This window comes from Bos grunniens, chromosome 21 (assembly GCF_055505025.1).
Source record: "Bos grunniens cultivar Pamir isolate PY7600 chromosome 21, Bosgru_T2T1.0, whole genome shotgun sequence".
Classification (NCBI taxonomy): Eukaryota; Metazoa; Chordata; class Mammalia; order Artiodactyla; family Bovidae; genus Bos; species Bos grunniens.
The window spans coordinates 24,590,717-24,617,707 of record NC_141185.1 but is presented as its reverse complement, the minus strand read 5'-3'; the positions used below and the strand labels follow the sequence as shown (position 1 = coordinate 24,617,707).

General features: G+C 37.9%; 1 protein-coding gene across 14 annotated transcripts in view; it reads right to left on the bottom strand.

Moving 5' to 3' along the window:
- The window catches only part of RALGAPA1 (Ral GTPase activating protein catalytic subunit alpha 1), a 214,175-nt gene that overhangs the window by 174,875 nt on the left and 12,309 nt on the right, over positions 1–26,991 (bottom strand). For 7 of the 14 annotated variants that reach the window (XM_086363567.1, XM_086363565.1, XM_086363574.1 and 4 more), the window contains exon 2: positions 4,711–4,755. The exons of the other annotated variants lie outside the window; for them this stretch is intronic. In XM_086363567.1, coding sequence (XP_086219693.1) covers positions 4,711–4,755 — 45 coding nt within the window. The remainder of the gene's footprint in view (positions 1–4,710; positions 4,756–26,991) is intronic. 14 annotated transcript variants of the gene reach the window in all.

Genomic DNA, 26,991 nt, shown 5'->3' with positions numbered 1-26,991 from the left:
TCAAGTTTTGATTTCTGGAACTTTCTAGAACTATTTTTTTCTAACTATTTTGGATCCATGGTAGGTTGAATCTGAGGATGCAGACCCACCACTCCAAGATGGAGTGCCAATTATATTATTCTCTTATAGATACTGGATGCTTTGGGGGACAGGAAGCATGCCTTAGCTTCTTTAACCTTCAATATTTTTTTCAAAATTTTAATCTGAGGGAGTGCTCTGCATAGTGCTAAACTGATGGCTGGAACTTAAAAGCTTAAACATTCAAAAATTTCCCCAATTTTAGAAATACTTTTGTTTGATTTGTTTGTGAACTAGAGGTTCCTTAAAGTAATCAAATAAACATTTCAACTATAAATTAAGATTGAAGTTTCTGAGATTGTAAAAAACTGACTCAGGCTTAGGAATGCTTTGAAGACCTTTGGGAATACTGACTTCAAGTGGCAAAACAGTTCCAGACCTGAGTTTTCACAAATAAAATTTCAGATGTCTCTTTAAGATCTTTTTACGAATAAGGTTAACATATCTATTTTCTACTACATACTTTGAAGATATTTAAGCTCTTGGTAACATACATAATTAAAAATTACAGTTTAGAAGCCAGTGTTCCTGAGCTTAAATTTCAAACACCTGTACTAATACCTCCCTTATAAAAGTTATCACATAACCCAAGTTGGAAGACCAAAAATTCAACAAATTTTGCAATATCATCATTCTTCCTTCTCACCTGTTAAAAAAAAAAATTACCATTTAGAACTTTTTCTCAAATGATGGCATTATATTACACTAAACTATGAAGCGTACTACAAGGAATCAGCTTCTAATAATAAAGTAACAATGCAAATTATTTCCTTAAAATAACCAATAATAATGAGGACTGATGCAACAATATGGTGAATAACACACCAAAAACCTCTCCAATTGCAGAGACACAGAAATGCTGGATAAAAATAAATACAAGCTCAAAACGAGAGGGTAGGAGTGGAAATGAAGAAAAGAGAGTAAGGAGGAAAGGAGGAAGTGGGATGTTGGAAAAGGGCTAAGAGGGGAGAGGAAGATGCTAAGAATGTGGAATGGTGAAAGGTAGGAAGGGGTTGAAGGGGAAATATGGAGGGAAGGAGACTGGAAGGAAGGATGAAGAGAAGGGAGAAAGGTAAGGGGAAAGAAACACAAAAATACAGTATTAAGATACAAACAATATGGAGTTAAGCACAAATAAGGAGGAAAGCAGAAGAGAAAAGTAGGAGGAAAAGAGGAGGGGGGGTAAAACTACACAAACAGGCTGGAAAATTATAAATAATACATTATCAAGTTCTAAAAAGAGGCAGATATATGAGAAGTGAGAAGAAACTGAGAAAATGGAGGAAGAAAAGAAAGGACAAAAGAAAGAAACAAATACTTGGGAGAGAGCCTGGTGCTCTTATTCAGAATGTTCTAACACAGAAGAAAAGCATGATGAAAATATTATATAAAGATGACGAGAGAAGATGGTAGAGTAGGAGAATGTGTGCTCATTTCCTCCTGCAAGAGCACCAAAATTGCAACTAGCTGTTGAACAACCATGGACAGGAGGACGCCTGAACCCACCAAAAAATGATACTCCATGTCCAAGACAAAGAGACCTGTAGTGAGACAGTAGAGCAGCACAATCACGGTAAAATGAAATCCAATAACCGCAGGGTGGGTGACCCACAAACTGTAGAACAGTAATACCAAAGAAGTTCTCCCACTGTTGCAAAGGTTCTGGACCTCACCCCAGGTTTCCTAGCCTGGGGATCTGATAAAGGGACTGGGAATCCCCATGCAATCAGACCTTGTGGGATAGCGGGATTTGATTACAGGACTTCCAGGGGCCTGGGGAAGAGGGAGACTCCAGTCTTGGAGAGCACAAACAAAATTTTGCACATATCAAGACCGAGAGGAAAGGAGCAGTGACCCCATAGGAGACTGAACCAAAATTACCTGCTAATGTTGTAGGGCTGCCTGTGGAGGCATGGGATGGCATGGGGACAGGGGCACTGGCAGGATCAGGCCAGTAAGGGCTCCCTTAGTGTAAATGCTCTTGGAGTTCACCATTAACGCTACCATAGAGCCCATAGACCCTAAGTCTGGGTCAGTTCAGTTGCTCAGTCATGTCCAACTCTTTGCCACTCCATGGACTGCAGCAGAGTGCCTGAAGAACTATGGACAGAGGTTCATGACATTGTACAGGAGGCAGTGATCAAGACCATCCTCAAGAAAAAGAAATGCAAAAAGGCCAAATGGTTGTCTGAGGAGGCCTTACAAATACCTGAGAAAAGAAGAGACGCTAAAGGCAAAGGAGAAAAGGAAAGATATACCCATTTGAAGGCAGAATTCCAAAGAATAGCAAGGGGAAATAAGAAAGGCTTCCTCAGTGATCAATGAAAAGAAATAGAGGAAAACAACAGAATGGAAAAAACTAGAGATCTCATCAAGAAAATCAGAGATACCAAGGGAACATTTCATGCAAAGATGGGCTCAATAAAGGACAGAAATGGTATGGACCTAACAGAAGCAGAAGATATTAAGAGGTGGCAAGAATATACAGAAGAACTATACAAAAAAGATCTTCACGACCCAGATAACCATGATGGTGAGATCACTCACCTAGAGCCAGACATTCTGGAATGTGAAGTCAAGTGGGCCTTAGGAAACATCACTATGAACAAAGCTAGTGGAGGTGATGGAATTGCAGTTGAGCTATTTCAAATCCTAAAAGATGATGCTGTGAAAGTGCTACACTCAATATGCCAGCAAATCTGGAAAACTCAGCAGTGGCCACAGGACTGGAAAAGGTCGGTTTTCATTCTAATCCCAAAGAAAGGCAATGCCAAAGAATGTTCAAACTACCGCACAAGTGCACTCACCTCACACATAGCAAAGTAATGTTCAAAATCTTCCAAGCTAGGCTTCAACAGTACATGAACTGTGAACTTCCAGATGTTCAAGCTGGTTTTAGAAAAGGCAGAGGAACCAGAGATCAAATTGCCAACATCCACTGGATCATCGAAAAAGCCAGAGAGTTCCAGAAAAACATCTACTTCTGCTTTATTGACTATGCCAAAGCCTTTAACAGTGTGGATGACAACAAACTGTGGAAAATTCATAAAGTGATAGAAATATCAGACCACCAGTTAGAATATCAGCAACAGTTAGAACTGGACATGGAACAACAGACTGGTTCCAAATTGAGAAAGGAGTACGTCAGGGCTGTGTACTGTCCCCCTGCTGATTTAACTTATATGCAGAGTACATCATGAGAAATGCTGGACTGGACGAAGCACAAGCTGGAATCAAGATTGCTGGGAGAAATATCAATAACCTCAGATATGCAGATGACACCACCCTTATGGCAGAAAGCAAAGAGGAACCAAAAAGCCTCTTGATGAACGTGAAAAGAGGAGAGTGAAAAAGCTGGCTTAAAACTCCACATTCAGAAAACTAAGATCATGGCATCTGGTCCCATCACTTTAGAGCAAATTGATGAGGAAACACCAGAAACAGTGACAGACTATTTTGGGGGGCTCCAAAATCACTGCAGATGGTGATTGCAACCATGAAACTAAAAGATGCTTACTCCTTGGAAGGAAAGTTATGACCAACCTACACAGCTTATTAAAAAGCAGAGACATTACTTTACCAACAAAGGTCCATCTAGTCAAGGGTATGATTTTTCCAGTAGTCATGTATGGATGTGAGTTGGACTATAAAGAAAGCTGAGTGCTGAAGAACTGATGCATTGGAACTGTGGTGTTGGAGAAGATTCTTGAGAGTCCCTTGGACAGCAAGGAGATCCAACTGGTCCACCCTAAAGGAAATCAGTCCTGACTATTCATTGGAAGGACTGATGCTGAAGCTGAAACTCCAATACTTAGGCTACCTGATGCGAAGAAATGAGTCACTTGAAAAGACCCTGATACTGGGAAAAGGTAGAAGGCAGGAGGAGAAGGGGATGACAGAGGATGAGATGGTTGGATGGCATCACTGACTGAATGGACATGAGTTTGAGTAAACTCCAGGAGATGGCGATGGAGAGGGAGGCCTGGTGTGCTGCAGTCCATGGGGTTGCAAAGAGTCAGACATGATTGAGCAACTGAACTGAATCTATTTTGACAAAAAGCTCTATTTACCAGGAAGTCTTAATTTCAATTCTGCATGAATAGTTATAAAATATAAAAAGCAAAAACCAACAACTATCTAAGGAAAAGCAACGTTACTTAAAGTGTGGTAGATTTTGCAGAGGGTGGGATGTATGGAGAAAGTGACATGGTAACACACATTACCATACCTAAAACAGAGTGCCAATGGGAATTTGCTGAATGACTCAGGGAACTCAAACCTGGACTTGTAACAACCTAGAGGGGTGGGATGTGGAGGGAGTTTCAACAGGTAGAGGACATATGTATACCTATGGCTGATTCATGTTGATGTTTGGTAGAAACCAACACAATACTGTAGAGCAATTATCCTTTCATTAAAAATAGATAAAAATTTTAAAGTATGGTAGATTTTAACACATCTGTCTCATATTTAGCAAAGGTAAGGCTAGTAACTATGCATAAGATTTGAACACACAATTAGCACTTTACCCTTGAAACTCTGAATTCAATACAGTATACATCTTTTCATGTAAAAGTGAACTAGTAAGGACACAAACTAAAGAGAAAAAGAACCAAAAAAAACAGCACATACCATGCTCTCTGGACTTTTCTGGTGGCTCAGAGGTAAAAACTCTGCCTGCAATGTAAGAGACCTGGATTCAATTCCTGGGACAGGAAGATGCCCTGGAGAAGGGAATGGCAACCCACTCGTCTTCTTGCCTGGAGAATCCCATGGACAGAGGAGCCTGGTGGGCTACCGTTCATGGGGTTGCAGAGAGTCAGACACAACTGAGTGATTAACACGTGCTCTCCGACGAAAATTAAATAAAATTTAGAATTAATAACTAAAGTTAACCCCCCATATAAAAGGAGGAAAGTGCTGGAGAGTACCTAATTCCCACAAGCCAGACTAGGAAAACTCACAATTGATGCAGCAATTAGCCCTAGAATGAACATTACTCCAGAGCCACCTAACATATCATAAAAAGAGATGCAAACAGATCCAACTGTTTTCAAGGTCATCTGAACAGAGCTCAATTTTATAGGTATACAAATATCCAGGATGAAATAAATTTATCTTGTCCGGTATTTAATTGAAGACTACCAGGCATGCAGAGAAGCAGGAAAACCTAAATCATAATGAAGAAAATAATCATCAAATCAAATTTAAACCAGATTTTAACACAGATGTTAGGCAGGCAGAAAAGGACATGAAGACAGTTATTCTAACTACATTCCACATATCCAAAAAGTTGAGGATGGAAGCTGTATAAAAAGAACCATTCACATCGAGCTTCTAGGTATCAATCAAAATCACAATGTCTAAGGTGAAATGTTAAGAGATGTGTATATATAGGTACAAGGGATGCAAAAAAGCAAAATGGCTGTCTGGGGAGGCCTTACAAATAGCTGTGAAAAGAAGAAAAGCGAAAAGCAAAGGAGAAAAGGAAAGATATAAACATCTGAATGCAGAGTTTCAAAGAATAGCAAGAAGAGATAAGAAAGCCTTCTTCAGCGATCAATGCAAAGAAATAGAGGATGGGAAAACAACAGAATGGGAAAGACTAGGGATCTCTTCAAGAAAATCAGAGATACCAAAGGAACATTTCATGCAAAGATGAGCTCGATAAAGGGCAGAAATGGTATGGACCTAACAGAAGCAGAAGATATTAAGAGGTGGCAAGAATATACAGAAGAACTGTACAAAAAAGATCTTCAAGACCCAGATAATCACGATGGTGTGATCACTGACCTAGAGCCAGACATCCTGGAATGTGAAGTCAAGTGGGTCTTAGAAAGCATCACTACGAACAAAGCTAGTGGAGGTGATGGAATTCCAGTTGAGCTATTCCAAATCCTGAAAGATGATGCTGTGAAAGTGCTGCACTCAATATGCCAGCACATTTGGAAAACTCAGCAGTGGCCACAGGACTGGAAAAGGTCAGTTTTCATTCCAATCCCAAAGAAAGGCAATGCCAAAGAATGCTCCAACTACTACACAATTGCACTCATCTCACACGCTAGTAAAGTAATGCTCAAAATTCTCCAAGCCAGGCTTCAGCAATATGTGAACCGTGAACTTCCTGATGTTCAAGCTGGTTTTAGAAAAGGCAGAGGAACCAGAGATCAAATTGCCAACATCCGCTGGATCATCGAAAAAGCAAGAGTTCCAGAAAAACATCTATTTCTGCTTTATTGACTATGCCAAAGCCTTTGACTGTGTGGATCACAATAAACTGTGGAAAATTCTGAGAGAGATGGGAATACCAGAACACCTGATCTGCCTCTTGAGAAATCTGTATGCAGGTCAGGAAGCAACAGTTAGAACTGGACATGGAACAACAGACTGGTTCCAAATAGGAAAAGGAGTTCGTCAAGGCCATATATTGTCACCCTGTTTATTTAACTTATATGCAGAGTACATCATGAGAAACGCTGGGCTGGAAGAAACACAAGCTGGAATCAAGATTGCCGGGAGAAATATCAATAACCTCAGATAGGCAGATGACACCACCCTTACGGCAGAAAGTGAGGAGGAACTCAAAAGCCTCTTGATGAAAGTGAAAGTGGAGAGTGAAAAAGTTGGCTTAAAGCTCAACATTCAGAAAACAAAGATCATGGCATCCGGTCCCACCACTTCATGGGAAATAGATGGGGAAACAGTGGAAACAGTGTCAGACTTTATTTGCATTTGCAGCTCCAAAATCACTGCAGATGGTGACTGCAGCCATGAAATTAAAAGACGTTTACTCCTTGGAAGGAAAGTTATGACCAACCTAGATAGCATATTCAAAAGCAGAGACATTACTTTGCCAACAAAGGTTCGTCTAGTCAAGGCTATGGTTTTTCCTGTGGTCATGTATGGATGTGAGAGTTGGACTGTGAAGAAGGCTGAGCGCCGAAGAATTGATACTTTTGAACTGTGGTGTTGGAGAAGACTCTTGAGAGTCCCTTGGACTGCAAGGAGATCCAACCAGTCCATTCTGAAGGAGATCAGCCCTGGGATTTCTTTGGAAGGAATGATGCTAAAGCTGAAACTCCAGTACTTTGGCCACCTCATGTGAAAAGTTGACTCACTGGAAAAGACTCTGATGCTGGGAGGGATTGGGGGCAGGAGGAGAAGGTGACAACAGAGGATGAGATGGCTGGATGGCATCACTGACTCGATGGACGTGAGTCTGAGTGAACTCCGGGAGTTGGTGATGGACAGGGAGGCCTGGCGTGCTGCGATTCATGGGGTCGCAAAGAGTCCGACACGACTGAGCGACTGATCTGATATTATAAACACTGGGCGGCCCCAGGTGGTTCAGTGGTAAAGAACTGTCACCTGCCAATGCAGCAGATGTTTGCTCGATCTCTGGGTTGGGAAGATTCCCTGGAGAAGGAAATAGCAACTCACTCCAGTATTCTTACCTAAGAAATCCCATGGATTGAGAAGTCTGGTGGGCTACAGTCCATGGGGTTGTAAAAGAGTCAGACATGACTTAGTGACTGAACAACTACTATAAACATTAAAGCAACTACAAAAATAAAACAAAAACATATGGGTAATAAGCCAAAAAAAAGAATATAAAAATCACAAAAATACTTTATTAATCCAAACAAAGGCAGAAAAAGAGAAACAATAATCAAAGGGGGTAAGTAGAAGATAAAGAGTAGATGACAGACCCTACATAAATAATCACATTAAATAAAAATGATACTCTTAAAATGTTAAAGACTATCAGATGGATAAAAAAGCAAAACTCACCTACACTGCTCACAAGAAATATAAAGTGTGCACTTAAAATATATGCAGTTTACTGTATGTTGTTATAACATACATTTTCAACAGCTCAATAAAGCTGTTTTAAAAATCTAATTTAATATATATTCAACACTATGTTCATTAGTTTCATTCCAGTATGCTTTCTGAAGTGAGAGTTGGTGAAATGGAACTTCAAAAATAAAGTTTCTGGAATCACTCTAGGAAATGCATTGATCTACAGAGTATTTCCTCAACACTTAAACCTATGCTCCTCTGTGTCCACAGAAGTTTTTACACATGTGAGTACATTCTTGTACTGGCAAGCAGATTCTTTACCACCAGCACCTGGAAGCTCCCCATGCATGCATTCTTAAGAAAAAACCCCCAAAACTTGGAAAACACTCGTAACACATTTACAAAGGAACTTAAAGCAATATAAACAAAACCAAAAAACTACTTTTTTCTTAATGCTTTCAAAAATAGTCTACTGTCCCAACATTTTAACTAGAAAAAAATAACTCAGAATATAATTACTAAAATCTATTTTTATTTTTATATAATAAATCATATTAACATAAATGAAAATGGCAAACTCACTCTTGTATTTAACAATGTAGCAAACAGGCAAGACAATCTCTCTCTTGATAACTGTCCTGAATGTTTTAATTCATCAAAACAAAAGCTAGGAACCTATTTCCTGTATAAATACTTAAGATATTTGTTTTTCTAATCTTTCAAATACTTATTATTCATTAGTCCTTTACCATGAAAAGCAAGCAGATACAAATCATACTAAAAACATGCTAAAATTTCAAAGCAAGCAAAATCGCTTAAGATAAGTAGCTCCTCTCTTAACCATACTGATGTTTCAAAATAACTGCAGAAAAGCTCCTGATATGATAGGAAGATAAAAATGTATAGAACTGAAAGAACAAAAAGCACTGAAGGAAGCATTAATATGTGATCGTGATCTGAAAGCATATTAAAAAGCAGAGACATGTATTTGCCAACAAAGGTTCACCTAGTCAAAGCTATGGTTTTTCCAGTAGTCATGTACAGATGTAAGAGTTGGACTATAAAGAAAGCTGAGCGCCGAAGAATTGATGCTTTTGAACTGTGGTATTGGAGAAGACTCTTGGGAATTCCTCGGACTGAGATCCAACCAGTCCATCCTAAAGTAAATTGGTCCTGAATATTCATTGGAAGGACTGATGCTAAAGCTGAAACTCCAATACTTTGGCCACCTGATGCGAAGAACTGGAAAAGACCCTGATGTTAGGAAAGATTGAAGGCTGGAGGAGAAGGGGATGACAGAGGATGAGATGGTTGGATGGCATCACCGACTCAATGGACATGAGTTTGAGTAAGCTCCAAGAGTTGGTAATGGACAGGGAAGCCTGGCGTGCTGCAGTCCAAGGGGTTGCAAAGAGTCGGACACAACTGAGTGACTGAACTGATGATGTGAAAATATTTATAAGCACTTTAATTTTAAGATTAAAATCTATAAAGTAAAATAAAATTTTTTCTCTTGCCTTCAACGATTCCACATAGGCACAGAGGAAATGAGATACAGTGAAAAAGACAACCTAATAAACAAAGATACAATGTCCTATTTAAGAACAAAGTCAATTCTGTCTTATCAAACATAAAAGCTAAGTATGGCAACATAAAGATAAGGAAAGGCAAACAAGTTGTAATCACTTATGCTTACTTAATAGTTTATATCTGCATAGATAGCACTTTTACAGTTACACAAACGTTATCTTACTCATTCTCCACAAATATATTTTTGAAATTCTCCACACAAAGCTATTTAACAATTCCAAACCAGCTCTTCTGAGCCCTCAATCAACACCACCATATTAGCCACACTTGAGGTGGTAGGCCAAAACATAAACTTGTGGCCAATTTTAACTGAATTCATTCTGAAAGAACAGTATTTTTAAAGAATTATTTGAAAGCTACACAGTCTAGCAAGGGATGAGACAGGAACTCTGAAGTTTAGGACAGGCAGGCGCTGCAAATTACCAAGAATTCAGAGGATTTAGTGCAGTTGCATGCATACTACCTTAAAGTATCTCCTGACACTGGCTGATTACAGCCTATTCAGTTTATCAGAATACCTAAATTTTAACTAATTAAATCCATTTGTGATACCAAACCACTCTAACACACAGTGTAAAGAGTTAAGTACCATTCAAACATTAGTATCAATTGGTACTAACTGCTTTCCGCACAACACAGCAAAGGAGCAAAGGAATTCTCACACAATATGAAGATGGGGAAGAAAGAAGGTAATATCATTTACTGACACCCACCATTCTCTAAAGACTGAGCCAGATACTTTAGTTTCATTAATTCTCATGGAGATAGGAACCTATCAATTTTATTTTACCTCTTTATTTTATTAAAAAGCAAAACCAAGTTTCAAAGAGACCAAGACACTAGATCAAACAGCAATTAACAGAACCAAACTGAACTAAGAATAAAGTATGCCTTACTCTATGCTACCTCCCAAGACACATCAACAGTTGTGACATTAAAGTTTAGGCTGATACAAGTCCATGCTGAAGGAAGAGGATGCAGAAAAACTATTACAATAATGTTAGCAACGAACTGTCTTTTTCCATGTTCACTATGAACTTTTCTTTCTGTATACTCTCTCTAAATTGTAGTGTCTAACAGGAACATGTCCTCCTCCTCCATCTGATACAACTTGAACTCTATCTACATAAAAATACTTCCCTAATCCCTGGGCTTTGGTGGCAGTAAAGAAATCAGCCCGCAATGCAGGAGATGTGGTTTGATCCCTGGGTCGGGAGGATCCCCTGAGGAGGGCATGCCAACCCACTCCAGTATTCTTGCTGGGAAAATCCCATTGACAGAGGAGTCTGGTGGGTTACGGCCCATGCAGTCACAGAGGGGGACACCACTGAAGCAACTGACCACCATCAATCCACAGCTACTATTTATTTCATGCTCTTTTCTGAGATTCGGGCTTACATTACCTATCCACTTACATCTTCCACAGGTGTTTCAAACTCAACTTGGCCCAAAATGAATCCACCATCTTTTCCCTCATCTTCAAGTTCTTTATTATTAACATTCCCTTACTACATTGGTAATATTATCTATATCTTAAACCTGACATTCGATTCAGATTCATCCCCCTCTTTTCAGCTCCCTCCACTCCACACCACCCCACCCCCACTACTCAACGAAGCACTCATTTTTCACCCTAAACAGCTCTGCAATGCGTTTCTTTCTCTCCATGCCTGCTGTCATTTGATACTTCATGATCTCTTGTCTGAATTTTATTAGTAGCCTCCTTACCTATTCTCACAATATTCTAAGCCCACTTTTTATCCATCCTCCACACACTGCTACCAGAATAATTTACCCAAACCTAAGTCCAACTATCTGTATCACTCATCTACTTAAATACGTACAGGGCTTCCCACTGCAAACAGGATAACGCCCAGGTTCCCTCATATGATATACAAGTCCTGTTCTTCTTCCCTAACTTCTACTATCTTGTCCACTACCCACTACACAGTAAGACGCTAAATGAATCATGGTACATACATGCAAGTCAACAGGCAGTCACTAAAAATATTCATAAAAGAATATTTTAATAAAACTAAGAACATTAAGTATTTATAACTTAAAAAGCATGTTATAAGATAATATCAGCAAGTTAGCGGAAAAAAGAACTCTGAAAATCTCCATTAAAAACAATTAAGAAAAAGTAAACACTAAAACCTAACTTTTTTGGAAACCTAGAAATTAATTAAAGGTTTGCAACAAAGACATTTATTCATGAAAAATGGATGAATCTTAATAAAAACAGTAAGCTTTGTGGCATTTCAAACTTATTGTGTTCCCATCCTCCATCCTCATCTCCATCGCAGCCTTAAAACCAACAGCCCACGAGCACAGTGACAAGCAGCAGCCTATCAGTCACTGGAAGAGTCAGAACAGAATCAGAGTTCTTTCAATGCTTTACTCTGAGAAACATCATTATTTGACTTACCTATCTGCTCCTTCGAAAACTGAGCTCACAAAGCTTGTCTTTATTTAACTTAATTTAGAACTCACCCAGTGCAACAGTTTTTCTCTTGGAGTCATTTGTGAAAAACAATCACTGGCAATTGTTTAACACCACAGCTGCCTGAGGCAGCAATCACTGATGAGGCAAACAACTAACCAAAAAATTTAAAAAAGGGAAAAGCCGGGGGATGTGCTTTCCATAGGGAACTTTAAAGAACACCAACACTTTAAAGGGAGTACAGATGGCCATGTGCACGAGCTACAAGCGTATTAAGGAAAGACTGGAAAAATATTTAAACTTTCACCTCTGGCTGATCTTGAGACTGCACAAGAAGGATGTGAAGGCTAAAAAAGTACTGTAAACTATTTCCTGAATACTGATAGTATGTCCCAAACACATACACAGAGCCCCTTGGTGAAGACTAGGAGACTTACAGACTCCAAGCTTGTAAATAAGTATCCATGCAACCCTTAGCTGAATGAGTGAAGAATCCAGTGGACATAAATAGAAGAAAACAGACTGCACACAGTTCAGGAAAGTCATTAAAGAATCACACAGCAACCATAACAAACAGAAGAAACAACAAGTCATGGGAGAGAGGGAGAAACTGGTTTCCAGGGTTGCTGTGCTATTTAAAATGTTAACTTATCAACAAAAATTACAGGATACAAAGATACAAGAAAGTACACTCCGTGTAAAAGAGAAGTCAATAGAAACTGTCCCTGAAAAAGCATAAACATTAGATACACTAGACAAGTGTGATAGTATCAAACACTATCACAAGTTTTAAATATGTTCCAAAAGATAAAGAAAACCATGTCTAAAGAACTAAAGGCAAGTGTGAGAATGGTATCTCACCAAGTGCTGTTGCTGCTGCTGCTAAGTCGCTTCAGTCATGTCCGACTCTGTGCGACCCCATAGACGGCAGCTCACCAGGCTCCCCCGTCCCTGGGATTCTCCAGGCAAGAACACTGGAGTGGGTTGCCATTTCCTTCTCCAATGCATGAAAGTGAAAAGTGAAAGTGAAGTTGCTCAGTCGTGTCCAACCCTCAGCAACCCCATGGACTGCAGTCTACCAGGCTCCTCCATCCATGGGATTTTCCAGGCAGGAGTACTGGAGTGGGGTGCCATTGCCTTCTCCGCTCACCAAGTGAGAGAATGTTAATAGTAAGGTGGCTTCCCTAATGACTCAGTTGGTAAAGAACCTGCCTGCAATGCAGGAGACATGGGTTCGATCCCCAGTGTGGGAAGATGCCTTGGAGAAGGGAACAGCAACCCACTCCAGTATTCTGGCCTGGAGAATTACATGGACAGAGAAGCCTAGCAGGCTACAGTCCATGAGGTCCCAAAGAGTCCGACACGACTAGGCAACTTTCACTTCTTTATGTTTTAAAAAAAAGTTTAAAAATACAATAAACAAAATGAAAAGCTCACTAAAAGCTTAACAGCACATTTGAAATGGCAAAATTAAAAATAAGCAGGGCTTCTCTGGTGGTTCAGTGATAAAGAATCTCCCTGCCAATGACTTGTGTTCGATCCCTGATCTGGGAAGATCCCACATGCTGTTGAGCAACTAAGCCTGTTCAGCAACTAATCCCATAACTATTGAGCCTGTGCTCTAGAGCCCACATCCCACAACTACTGAAGCCTGTGCACCCCAGAATCTGTGCTCCAAACAAGAGAAGCCACCACAACATGAAGTCCACAACCACAACTAGAGTAGCTCCCACTTGCTGCAACTAGAGAAAAGCCCACGCAGCAATGAAGAACCAGCACAGTCAAAAATAAAACAATTTTTTTCAATAAAATACAAATAAGCAAACTCAAAAGGTAGGTTAGTTGAAATTATCCAGTCTGACAAATAGGACTTAAAAATAATGAATAAAAATGAACAGAACCTCAAACATTTCTGGGTCACCATCAAATGTAATAATACATATATATCAGGAGAATCGAAAGGAGAGAAAAGAAACACAAGAATTTCAACAAATAATGGCTGAAAACTTCCCAAATTTGATGAAACACACTTCTCCATATTTTTAAGAAACTCACTGGGGCTTCCCTGGTAGCTCAGTAGTAAAGAATCCACCTGCCAGCACAGGAGATGTGGGTTCAAGCCCTGGCTTGGGAGGATACCCTAGAGAAGGAAATGGCAACCCACTCAGACCCATATCTAAGCACCTCATAACAAAACTGTCAAAAGTCAACAACAAAAAGAATCTTGAGAATACAAAGAGAGAAACAACACATCAGTTAACAAGAAAGCCTCAAAAAGAAAAATATAATTTGTCATCAGAAAACAGGGAGGCCAGAAGTCACTGAGATGATACAGTCAAAAAGCGTAAAGAATACACTTGGCAACCAAGAATTCTGTATCCAGCAAAACTGTCCTTCAAAAATTAAGGCAAAATTAAGGCATCCTTAATTGAATTTGTTGTTAGCAAGTGAATCCATCAAGATGAAATGAAAAGATTCTAGACAGTACATTGAATCTGCTGGAAAAAATACTTTGACCTGTAAGTGAAAAAATAATAAACCAAACACATGGCATCCAGCTAAAACAATGCACAGAGTTAAATTCAGAGCTCTTGTAATGGAATATGGAACTTCAAAATGATTAGCCCATTCTAGAAAGAAAACAGCTGGGAATTAAGGTTCATCCACTGGAAATTGTTTTACAATAATCAAAACATTTAAAACCTCAAGGCTCAGGATCCCATAGGTCAGAGCCAACCTTTTTGATAAACTCTTGGTAAAGTCTTAGAGACTAGAAGCAAGATAGTTTGTGACACATAGCGTTCTAAAAACTAGAATAGATTTTTACTGAATAGTGGTATAACTGATGGTATGTTTCTTAAATGTCCAAATGTAATAAAAAATGGAAAAAAAAATAAACACCTCAATACAGATCTGAACATCAATAACCTAATGTTCTACTCTACAAAACTAGAAAACAAAGAGCAAAAGCATGGGGAATAAAGGAAATAATAAATATTAGAATGGAGATAAGTAAATCAGAGACAAGAAAAACAATACTAAGAAATCAAGGAACCAAAATGAGTTCTTTGAAAAGATAACAAAATTGACAAATCTTTGGCTAGGCTATCCAAGATAAAAAGAGATATGATTCAAATTACCAATCTGGAGTGGAAAAGAAAACATTACTGCCAATCTTAAAGTAATAGAACACATATTAAGAAATACTAGGAGCAACTGTATGTTAGCAAATTAGGTGATCTACATGTAAAGAAAGCTAAGAACAGAAGAATTGATGCTTTTGAACTGTGGTGTTGAAGAAGACTCTTGAGAGTCTTTTGGACTCCACGGAGATCCAAACCAGTCCATCCTAAAGGAAATCAGTCCTGAATACTCATTGGAAGGACTGATGCTAAAGGTGAAATTCCAATTCTTTGGCCACCTGATGCAAAGAACTGACTCATTGGAAAAGACCCTGATGCTAGTAAAGATTGAAGACAGGCGGAGAAGGGGATGACAGAAGATGAGCTAGTTGGATGGAATCACCGACTCGATGGACATGAGTCTGAGCAAGTTCCAGGGGTTGGCAATGGACAGGGAAGCCTGGCGTGCTTCAGTCCATGGGGTTGCAAAGAGTCAGACATGACTGAGTGACTGAACTGACATATAATGGACAAATTCAAAGGAAAGACATAAAAGAAACTACCAAAACTGCCTCAAAAAGAAACAGAAGATCTGAACAGATCCATAAAAAGACAGACTTAATAAAAAAGAAAACTGACCTCAAAGAAAAGACCAGGCCCAAATGGCTTCATAGATGAATTCTAAGAATAGAAAGAACACTTTCAAACTAAATCAATGAGGCCAGTATTATCTTCACTCCAAAATCAAAGACATCACAAAAACCTGCAGATTGATAATCCTTATGAATAAAGACACAAAAATCCTTAACAGACTACTAGAAAACTGAATATGACAACATATAAAAAGAATTACACATCATTACCTAGTGGGATTTATCTCAGAATGCAAGGTCAGTTCAACAAACAAAAATCAATCAACGCAATACACCATATTAGTAAAAGGATCAAAACCCACATGACAGTCTCGATAGACACAGAAAAAGCACTTGACAATAGCCAACATTCTTTAATGATAAAGACACTCAGTAGGTTAGGAATAAAAAATATATATATATCCTCGGGGCTTCCCTGGTGGTTCAGTGATAAATAATCTGCCTGCCAATGCAGGTGACACAGGTTCAATCCTTGGTCTGGGAAGATCCCACATGCCATGGAGCAGCTAAGCCTGTGTGCCACAATTATTGAGCCTGGGTACCGCGACTACTGAGACCACGCACTGCAACTACCAAAGCCTGAGAGTCCTACAGTCCACGCTTGGCAATGAAAAGCCACTGCAATGAGAAGCTCATGCACCGCAATGAAGAGCAGCCCCTGAGCTCACTGCCATGAGAGAAAAGCCTGCACCACAACGAAGACCCAACACAGGCAAAAATTTTAAAAATTAAATTATATATAATCACAGTAACATCCCCAATCTGATAAAGGATATCTATGAAAATCCCATACCTAACTTCATAATGACTGGTAAAAGACCTAAAGTTCTACCCCTAAAAACATAAACAAGACACAAGGATGTCTGCTTTTACCACTTTTATTCAACGCTGTACTGCAAGTTTTTGCCAAAGAAATTAGACACTAAATAAAAATCACATATATACTGTAAAGTGAGAAGCATTACATCTCTATTCACAAAAGACATAATTTTGTATATGTATATTAAAAAAATCAGACTGAAAAACTATTTTCGCTAAATCTTGAAACCTGTTCTCGATCTAGTTCTGTACCTCCAAAATAGAAAAGTTTCTCAATTCATATCCCTAAATTCAAAGGCATTCTTTTGAATACTGAAAATAATTAAACATACACACATTTTAAAGTACTAGTAAGGGAAAGTAAATGCTATTACACTAGGAATAGAAGGCATACTTTAAAACAGGGTGAAAACAAGATAAAACAGGATAAAAACAGAATGAGTCAGAATGTGAAAAGTTAATTTTAAACACTGTGTAGATCATGCTTCTCAAATTATATATAGGGACAGCTGCTTTTTGTTTTTTGGGGATTTTGTTCGTTTGTTTTTAAATTCCAATTCAAAACAGACTAATGCTTTATAATAAATTGCTAGAAAATACAGCAAAAAGCACCTATACTCTATTCAATGGTCTATACTCTATATTCAATAAGGCAAGTCCTCAATCACACAATTGGATGTCACAGCATTATCACACTGAGATGAGCTTCTCAACACCTCAACTTCTGCACTTAACATGTTACAGACCTGTAAATAAATAGCTAATAAACTAGCACCAGTCTGTAGGCTACATTTTGAGTAGCAGTAGCATTGACTGGGAAGAATGATGCAGAGGTTTTGATATATAGGCTGAGTATCCTTAATACTGGTACTTGAAATGAGCAATCTGTTCCTGCAATGAATTCAGGAACCTTGCCATTATATTTTAATTTCTAGGGTGAGGCCTGATATCTTTATTTTTTAAAAGCTTGAAAGATCACTGCCCTCAACATTCCTGCATTTATAGCTGAGCTCTTCTTTTACATCTACTAAAATTTCAATCATCTTTCAATGTACACTTCGAATGACCCAGCTTCATTTCTTCAAGGCATCTTGTTTATATATGATCCCTCTGAGACTACAAGATCCATCCTCCCTATCCAGGGGGCCGAGGTTCAATCCCTGGTCAGGCAACTAGATAAGACCCAGTGCAACCAAATAAATACTATATAATATATATGATCCTTTTGCCTTTTATACTCATGTTTCATATTTGACATGATTCTCTTATTATACCATCAAGTCCCTTATTCTTTTGCAGTTGCCCCAAACCTAGCAAAGCGTTATATCAGCTATTCAAATGGTTGCTCAGAACTATTATTTTCAGATTTTTAAAGAAATGGAGGCAGAAATTAGTAATTATTTTTCTTAAAGACAATTTATAAGAAATGGCATGATTATAAGCAGCAGCTTATGGTAACAACCAACTTGCCTCCAAAAAGTCCTAAGGACAATTGACAGAAAAGAAAAGATGACTGGGTACTCTGAAGCTACTGATTTTTAAAAATTCAAACACTGACAAATTTTTGGTAACACAAACACACCTTTTACTATCTATGACACTTCAGTTTGGGATGGTGAAACAAAGAATAATGTTGCTAAGTGATGCAACTTAAAGATTTGGGTTATTCAAAATAAAACACGAACCATGAATTTCACTTCCTTTCATTTATTCTTTGTTTTACCAAAATATAATTTTTAAATAAGTTCCTCTCTACCCATTTTTAATAGGCTAGAAACTGAAAATACAGAATCAAGACCATCATCAAGTATACTCAGAGGTTTGTACTCATTTTTTAAAAACAAAACCAGCTGACTTTAAATAGATCATTAATATCTGATTCAACTTTAGCACCTTTAAGGTTCCACTTAAAATTCAAATGTTTTAAATTTTTCCATAAACTCTGTGCTTCAAATGCATTTTTCATATAATACCTGAAATTATGTTAATTTTATATACAGCCAAAGCATATAGCTGAGATCAGAACCCAGATATTCTGATTGTACACACTATATACCCATTACTAGTTATTTAATACTCAAATTTCCTTGGAGATCAATTACTATCTGCCACACTGGTCTGTTGAAGGAATTAAGTCAGGTAACACACATGAAATGTTTGGTCCAGCACCTGTCACATGTAAGTGTTCAAAAATAGTAACTCTTATTTTTATATATGATAGCTGCTTCTATAAACAATTCCATTCCTTAAAAATTTCCAATAGATAGAGAAGAGATAGACCCACATCTAAAATGTACTTTGAGTTCAAAGGTCAAACTATTTAAGTAATTTTAGAATGCTAACAATTTCTGAGAATGCAATGTTCATCTAAAGGAACATACCTAAATTCTAAAATCAATCCCTAAATAATATTTAGACTAGTTCAATTTTTTCATTATTCTAAACAACACTGTGGTGTTTAGACACACTCATCCACTTAGTTCCTAAGGCGAAAAAATACTAAGAAACGGAAATATTGGTTTCAAAGCATATACATGTATACATTTAAAATTCTCACACTTAATGAAGCCCTCTAATTTACACTTGGCCAGCAATGTATGAGAAAATCTCTTTCCATTATGTCTTGACAATGCCCTTTACAATTTTCTCCCAATTTCATACATTTTTAACAGTTCATAAATTAAGGAAATTAACTCCTTTAAACATGTTGCAAATGTTTCTTAGCTGTTTATCTTTTAATTGTTAATGACAGATTTTACCATTAAAAATTTTAAGTGTTTTATAAATGCAAATTTATCCAACATTTCTATGGCAATTTCTAACTTTAAGTTTTAAAAGCTGTCTTCTCTATCCCAATATTGCAAATGTATGTATTTGCCTTCCTTTTTATACTGAAGAATCTAAGTAATGTAGAACATACTCTGCTAAAAGATATAAAGTAGTGATCTATATATGCTTTTTATCCAAATGAACATCCTTTCTTCCTAATCTTTATCTAAACCACCATTTAATGAAGTGGTCACCTGAGTTCCTTCTGCAGCAGAGAGAAGCCATCCCTTTTAACATTCTTTTTAAATGCACCTATTCCTGACCATAAAAGATGTGCCAATCTTTCTCAGAAAAATATAAAATTTCCTTTTATTAACTTGAAGCAAAGCCTAATTAAATAAATGGAGACTCCTTGAGATAGGAAAAATATAGCTGACCCTTGAAAAAGACAGGTTTGAACAGTGCAAGTCCATTTACACATGAATTTTTTTCAAAAGTAAATACTACAGCACTACACAATCCACAGTTGAATCTGCAGACGTAGAACCAGCAATGTGGAAGACCAACTGTAAGTCACATGTTGATCTTCAACTGTGCAGAGGGTTGGTGCCCTAAACCTCTATGCTGTCTTAGGTTCAACTGTAGATATACCACAGACGTCAATCTCCTTTAAATTAAATGTATGGATTCAAGGCCATCCAATTTTTAAAATCCTAACAATATTTACAAAATATAATTGATATTCAAATTCATATGGAGAAGCAAAACAACAAAACACTAAAAGATTTATATCAGTATACTGTGGCTGCTGTGACAAATTAAGAGCCACAAACTCAGTATTCTGTTTCATCCTCTCCTCCATGTCTATCTACAAGTCAGTTTATTCTGTTAGATATGTTGGGGGGTGGTGGTATATACTTCAAACATGACATGTTGTTGTGCTCACTGATTCACAAGTTTTTTGAAAATCAGATGTTATATAAGAGTCACGAATTCTTTCAATAATGGTGAAGATTATACAATAACCTCTGCCATAATGCCGTAAGAATTCTTCATTTAACATCCTATTTTTTTGCCTTTATTTTTCTGTTTCACACGGGACAAATTTTAGATTTTGAGCCAATTTTTTGCACAGGAAATTAGGATAACCCAAGGGGGGTTCTTTCTGATACTGACTTTAACAGTTTTTTCTATCATTCTTTATTGAAAGGAAGTTGTTCAAAGAAGAGCAGCTTTGCTCTCCTCATACCTACTATATTCCTTCATGAATTACGTAATATTTACTGAGCACCTAATTCATGCTGGGCACTATGCTGAGGTTAGGGATACAAAGCTTAAGAGACACACTTCTACTCTCAGGAAGGTTGTAAGATATAGGCATGCAAATAAGTAATTACATGGTAGTAAAATAACCAAATTGCTAGAAGTAAATCGGAAAAGTTCCTATACCTACCAGATGACAGAGAAGGCTTCAGCAAAGCTCTACAGGTTTCCTGCTATTCTTAAGGAAAAGGTTTTAAGGCTTAAGGCTTTCAGGTGTAAGCATAATTTTTATCCCCTGCTTTTCTTTGAATACAGTTGCCATCTTACACTGTGTAGGTGCCTTCTTGATAGCATCTAGTCTACTTTTTCATTGCACCAGTGGGCATCCAGAAGTCTTATTACCACTCATATTCACGGAGTACTACTTTCACATACAGCATACGTAATTCAAAATTGGTTTGTAAGTAATAGTGATATTTTCTAAAAATGGATTAATGCACGCATCCAAACCATATTAGGTTTTCAACTTAAGAGTTCACACAAAGTCTACTTCCTTTCTATAGTAACTGTCCCTCCAGACTGTAGTTTTGAAATCCAACAGGTGGGATTATCATTTTGTTGCTGATGCTTCTTTCTTTCTTCCTTTCTCCTTCCCTCCTCCCTCTTATTCTTTCTTAGTAAGAAGGTTAAAAGAAATGGGTTATTGATTATGGTACAGTAAATACCATTAGCAAAAGCATAGGCATCGCAGAAAGTGATTTCTCATTCAATATTAATGAAATGTAAAATACCAGAGAGGGGTAACAAGAAGTTGAAGAAGAAACTAAGATAAAATTTTCTTTTTCTACCACATTGTCAAAGTTTTATGTCTTAGTGAAAGATGGGGGAAGGCGCCAAGATGGCGGAGGAGTAGGATGGGGAAAACACTTTCTCCCCCACAAATTCATCAAAAGAGCATTTAAACGTCGAGTAAATTCCACAAAACAACTTCTGAATGCCGGCAGAGGACATCAGGCACCCAGAAAAGCAACCCAACTCCTCGAAAGGAGGTAGGAAAAAATATTAAAGACAATAAAAGAGACAAAAGAGGGAGGGACGGAGTTCCGTCCCGGGAAGGGAGTCTTAAAAAGAGAGAAGTTTCCAAACACCAGGAAACTTTCTCACTGCCGAATCCGTGCCGAGCTTTGGAAGCACAGAGGACAACATAACAGGGAGAAAAAATAAATAAACAATTAAAACTCGCAGATTGCGAGCCCTACGGTAACTCCTCCAGCGGAGAAGCAGCGCAGACGCCTGCATCCGCCATTAGCAAGCGGGGGCTGGGCAGGGAGGCGCAGCGCGGGCTGCATCGCTGAGAGTAAGAATCTGGCCTGAATACCTTGAGCACTATCTGAGCGAAATAATTTGGGCTAGCAAACCAGACTGTGGGATATCTACCATGCGAAAAGCCAGCCCTAACCTAAGACACCGCCAGCCCGCGCACGGAACAAAGGACTAAACAGAGGTAGCCGGCTGCAAACCTTCCCCCTCCGGTGACAGGCAGCCAGAGCCGGAAGTGGGCAATCGCAGCCCCAGAGAGACATTATCTATAAAACTGGCTTCTTTGCTAACTAAAACTTATTGGGGGTCTGGACGGTTAACATCTGCCTGAGAAGGTGCGCCGGTTTTACACCCAGATAACCAAGTGGCAGGGAGGCGATAAGTCGCAGCATTGGCGCTCGCCAAACACCTCATCACCTGAGCTGCTCGGACCTGGGAAGAGCACAAAACGCAGCCCCAACTGAGTCTGCGCCTCTGAGGACTACCTGAGTGCCTGAACCTGAGCGGCTTGGACCTGGGAGGTGCATGCAACCCAGGGCCAGCCTCGGATTGTTCCCGGCGGAACAACCTAGAGCCTGAGCAGTGTGGGCAGGGAGGCTACACGCGCCGTGAGCGGGGGCAGACCCAGTGTGGCTGAGGCACTGCGAGCGCACGCCAGTGTCATTTGTTTGCAGCATCCCTCCCTCCCTCCCCATAGCGCGACTGAACAAAGAGAAGAAATACAGCTCCACCCACCAGAACACCGACACAAGCTTCCCTAACCAGGAAACCTTGACAAGCCACCTCTACATACCCACACACAGCGAGGAAACGCCACAATAAAGAGAACTCCACAAACTGCCAGAATACAGAAAGGACTCCCAAACTCAGCAATTTAAACAAGATGAAGAGACAGAGGAATACCCAGCAGATAAAGGAACAGGATAAATGCCCACCAAACCAAACAAAAGAGGAAGAGATAGGGAATCTACCTGATAAAGAATTCCAAATAATGATAGTGAAATTGATCCAAAATCTTGAAATTAAAATGGAATCACAGATAAATAGCCTGGAGACAAGGATTGAGAAGATGCAAGAAAAGTTTAACAAGGACCTAGAAGAAATAAAAAAGAGTCAATATATAATGAATAATGCAATAAATGAAATTAAAAACACTCTGGAGCCAACAAATAGTAGAATAACAGAGGCAGAAGATAGGATTAGTGAATTAGAAGATAGAATGGTAGAAATAAATGAATCAGAGAGGATAAAAGAAAAACGAATTAAAAGAAATGAGGACAATCTCAGAGACCTCCAGGACAATATTAAACGCTACAACATTCGAATCATAGGGGTTCCAGAAGAAGAAGACAAAAAGAAAGACCATGAGAAAATACTTGAGGAGATAATAGTTGAAAACTTCCCTAAAATGGGGAAGGAAATAATCACCCAAGTCCAAGAAACCCAGAGAGTCCCAAACAGGATAAACCCAAGGAGAAACACCCCAAGACACATATTAATCAAATTAACAAAGATCAAACACAAAGAACAAATATTAAAAGCAGCAAGGGAAAAACAACAAATAACACACAAGGGAATTCCCATAAGGATAACAGCTGATCTTTCAATAGAAACTCTTCAAGCCAGGAGGGAATGGCAAGACATACTTAAAATGATGAAAGAAAATAACCTACAGCCCAGATTATTGTACCCAGCAAGGATTTCATTCAAGTATGAAGGAGAAATCAAAAGCTTTTCAGACAAGCAAAAGCTGAGAGAATTTTGCACCACCAAACCAGCTCTCCAACAAATACTAAAGGATATTCTCTAGACAGGAAACACAAAAATGGTGTATAAACTCGAATCCAGAACAATAAAGTAAATGGCAACGGGATCATACTTATTAGTAATTACCTTAAACGTAAATGGGTTGAATGCCCCAACCAAAAGACAAAGACTGGCTGAATGGATACAAAAACAAGACCCCTACATATGTTGTCTACAAGAGACCCACCTCAAAACAGGGGACACATACAGACTGAAAGTGAAGGGCTGGAAAAAGATTTTCCATGCAAATTGGGACCAAAAGAAAGCAGGAGTCACAATACTCGTATCAGATAAATTAGACTTTAAAACAAAGGCTGTGAAAAGAGACAAAGAAGGTCACTACATAATGATCAAAGGATCAATCCAAGTAGAAGATATAACAATTATAAATATATATCCACCCAACATGGGAGCACCGCAGTATGTAAGACAAATCCTAACAAGTATGAAAGGAGAAATTAACAATAACACAATAATAGTGGGAGACTTTAATACCCCACTCACACTTATGGATAGATCAACTAAACAGAAAATTAACAAGGAAAAAAAAAAAACAACATGTATCTATAAAGCTCACTAAAGCAAAGCACAGTAAAATGAGGTACGGCAATAAAAAAAAAAAAAATCACCACTGAAATCCCATATTGAGCAGGTGATATGCAGGGCAATTTCACATACTTTGTCTTATTTAATCCTAATGGTAGCCCTGTGATAGACATAAAAAAAAAAAAAAATGAAAATAAGAGAGGAGAAACTCTATGGGTACCATTTCCCGAACTTGTACTTTCAGCTTGAGGACCCAGTGTGGGAGGAATAGGGCATGGAATTGTTGCAAAGAACCCTTAAATCCTTAGACATGTTGTGCATTTTCTGAGAATGGAAATAAGCATGGTTTTCCACTTCTAAAAAAAAAAAAAAAAAAAAAAGATGGTGATGTCACTTATACAGATAGAAAAAAAAATTATAGACATTTATTTGTAGACATTTGATCTTGTCTGTTAGAACAGATCTAACAAACATACTAATTGGCTATTTTTCTATTTTCTCCAAAATCTATTTCTACTACATGACCTTTCTAAAAGAGACATTAGATAATATATGAACGTACGTATATACACAAATTGTGATTGAACTCAGAATAAAAAGTTTTAACTAAAAAAAGAAAGTATGCTTTCTTTTCTAAGACACTGTAAACTTGTAACTCAACATGCTTCTCTTTTTACTTTGGCTGCCAGGAAATCTAAGAATTAAGTTCAGTGCCTTATAGCTATAACCAGCTCATCTCTGGAACCTGATGATGTTACCTTTAAGTAATGGCTATTCAGCTATTTATCACTAATTGTTCTAGTCTACATTTTATTCAGTCCTATAAGCCATGCAAAATTCTTTGGATGGAATAAAATCCTTAATAAAAAAAGTGTTAATGCAAAAATACAAAAAAAAATTGTATATTATGCAACAGTTTGGTTTACTAAGCAAATTAATCAGTAACATTGTTTATGTAAATAATCTACTCAGTATATCACTTCTTTGTAAATATACAAAGATAAAACAGTTCAAGAGTCAAACTAAAGAATATAAAGAGTTTGGTATGGGGAGGGAGGAGGGAAGAGGGTGTAGGATGGGGAACACAGGTATACCTGTGGCGGATTCATTTCGATATTTGGCAAAACTAATACAATATTGTAAAGTTTAAAAATAAAATAAAATTTAAAAAAAAAGAACAATAAAAAGTCTAATGACATGTATATAGGATTACTTATTAACTTTGCATATCGAATCCTAAAAACATATTCAAATATCAACTTAGTTTATTTTTATATGCAGTTTACAGTTCACAGTTCACAGTGATTCCTATACATTTTCAGATTTCCAGGCATAGCTGTTCCAAGTTAATCTAAACTGCTTTCAAGTTATTTACTTAATGAACATAAACAATACTTGTTTCTGTCTTTATACATTACTTTTTATATCTAATGAACACTAGTTTCTCATTTTCCTGATTGAAGATATTTTAATCCAACTTTCTTTTTGAAAACATTGATATATTAAGATTAGAGAACAATTAAATATTTTTCACAGATATAATCAATAGTCAACTGACCATAAATTTCTTCTCTAAATATAAAAATGTTAAAAAGTAGGGGCCAAGTTGAATGACTATGAATCCAATTTTCAGTCTCATTCATTTAGGAGAACTTATTATCAGCATCTGATGTCCAATGTTCTGAAAATTGTTTATGTTTCAGGGGTTTTTCTGTTCTTTGGTTTGTATGTTTCAAGCAGGTACAGACATCAGATAGGGAAAGTCATTCCTGACAGATGGCAAACAAATGAAGTATACCTTTGACAGCTCCAGTTTACTGACTTAAGAGTTTACAGGCCACGCTGAGAGAAAAGGGAATCTAGGCAGAACCAGTGGAAACCGAGTTGAGAAAATGAGCTGACAGTCCAAGGAAACCAAAGTAACTAGAGTCCACATGACAAAAGTACCAAAGATGAAAGGGCCATACCCAGTAAGATCCTAGAAGACTGGAGGAGGTTTCCTTTCAGTCTGAGCATAAATACGTGCAAGGAAACGTGCCAAGACAGGAAAAAGAACTATGTGAGGGAATATGAGAGAACAGTGCCAGAGGCTCCCATAAGCTGGCGAACAGTGCCTGTTCCCAAGAGCTGGGCTATGAAAAAATCCCTCATACCTGTGGGGCACTGAATGGAATATTCATGAAGGTATTGCCTCATAATACATAATTACCCTTAGATGGATCCACTCAACAAACTCTAAAGGCAAGACTTGAAATAATCCAAGTGTTTTCAAGTAATTTAACAGCATCTCAGTAAAAAGCTCAAGAATTTACAGAAATATAGAAATACTTTGAGGCTAAGAAGGCAAAATTCACAATGAGACATCCAAAGATAACTCAGCATTAAAACAAGCAGGAAAAATAACCCAGGATGAGACTAACCAACTGACAGAAACTGACCCAGAATAGATAGAGATGTTAGGATGAGCAGAGAATATTACAGAGGGTATTTTACTTGTATTCTATATTCAAGAAGCTAAGAAAATATACAGATGATATAATTTTATATGCACACAGACAACACATACACAAAGAAGTAAATAAAAACTACAATATCTGAGATGAAAAATAAACCAGTGGGATGGCAGACTAATATAGCAAAAGAAAAGACTCGTGAATTTGAGGAGTAGCTATAGGAACTACCCAAGATAAAACACAGAAAAAAGAATCTAAAAAAAATGGAAAGAATATCAGTTCTTTTTCAAAAGCTATAAGGTCTTCCAATATAATACTTCCTAATA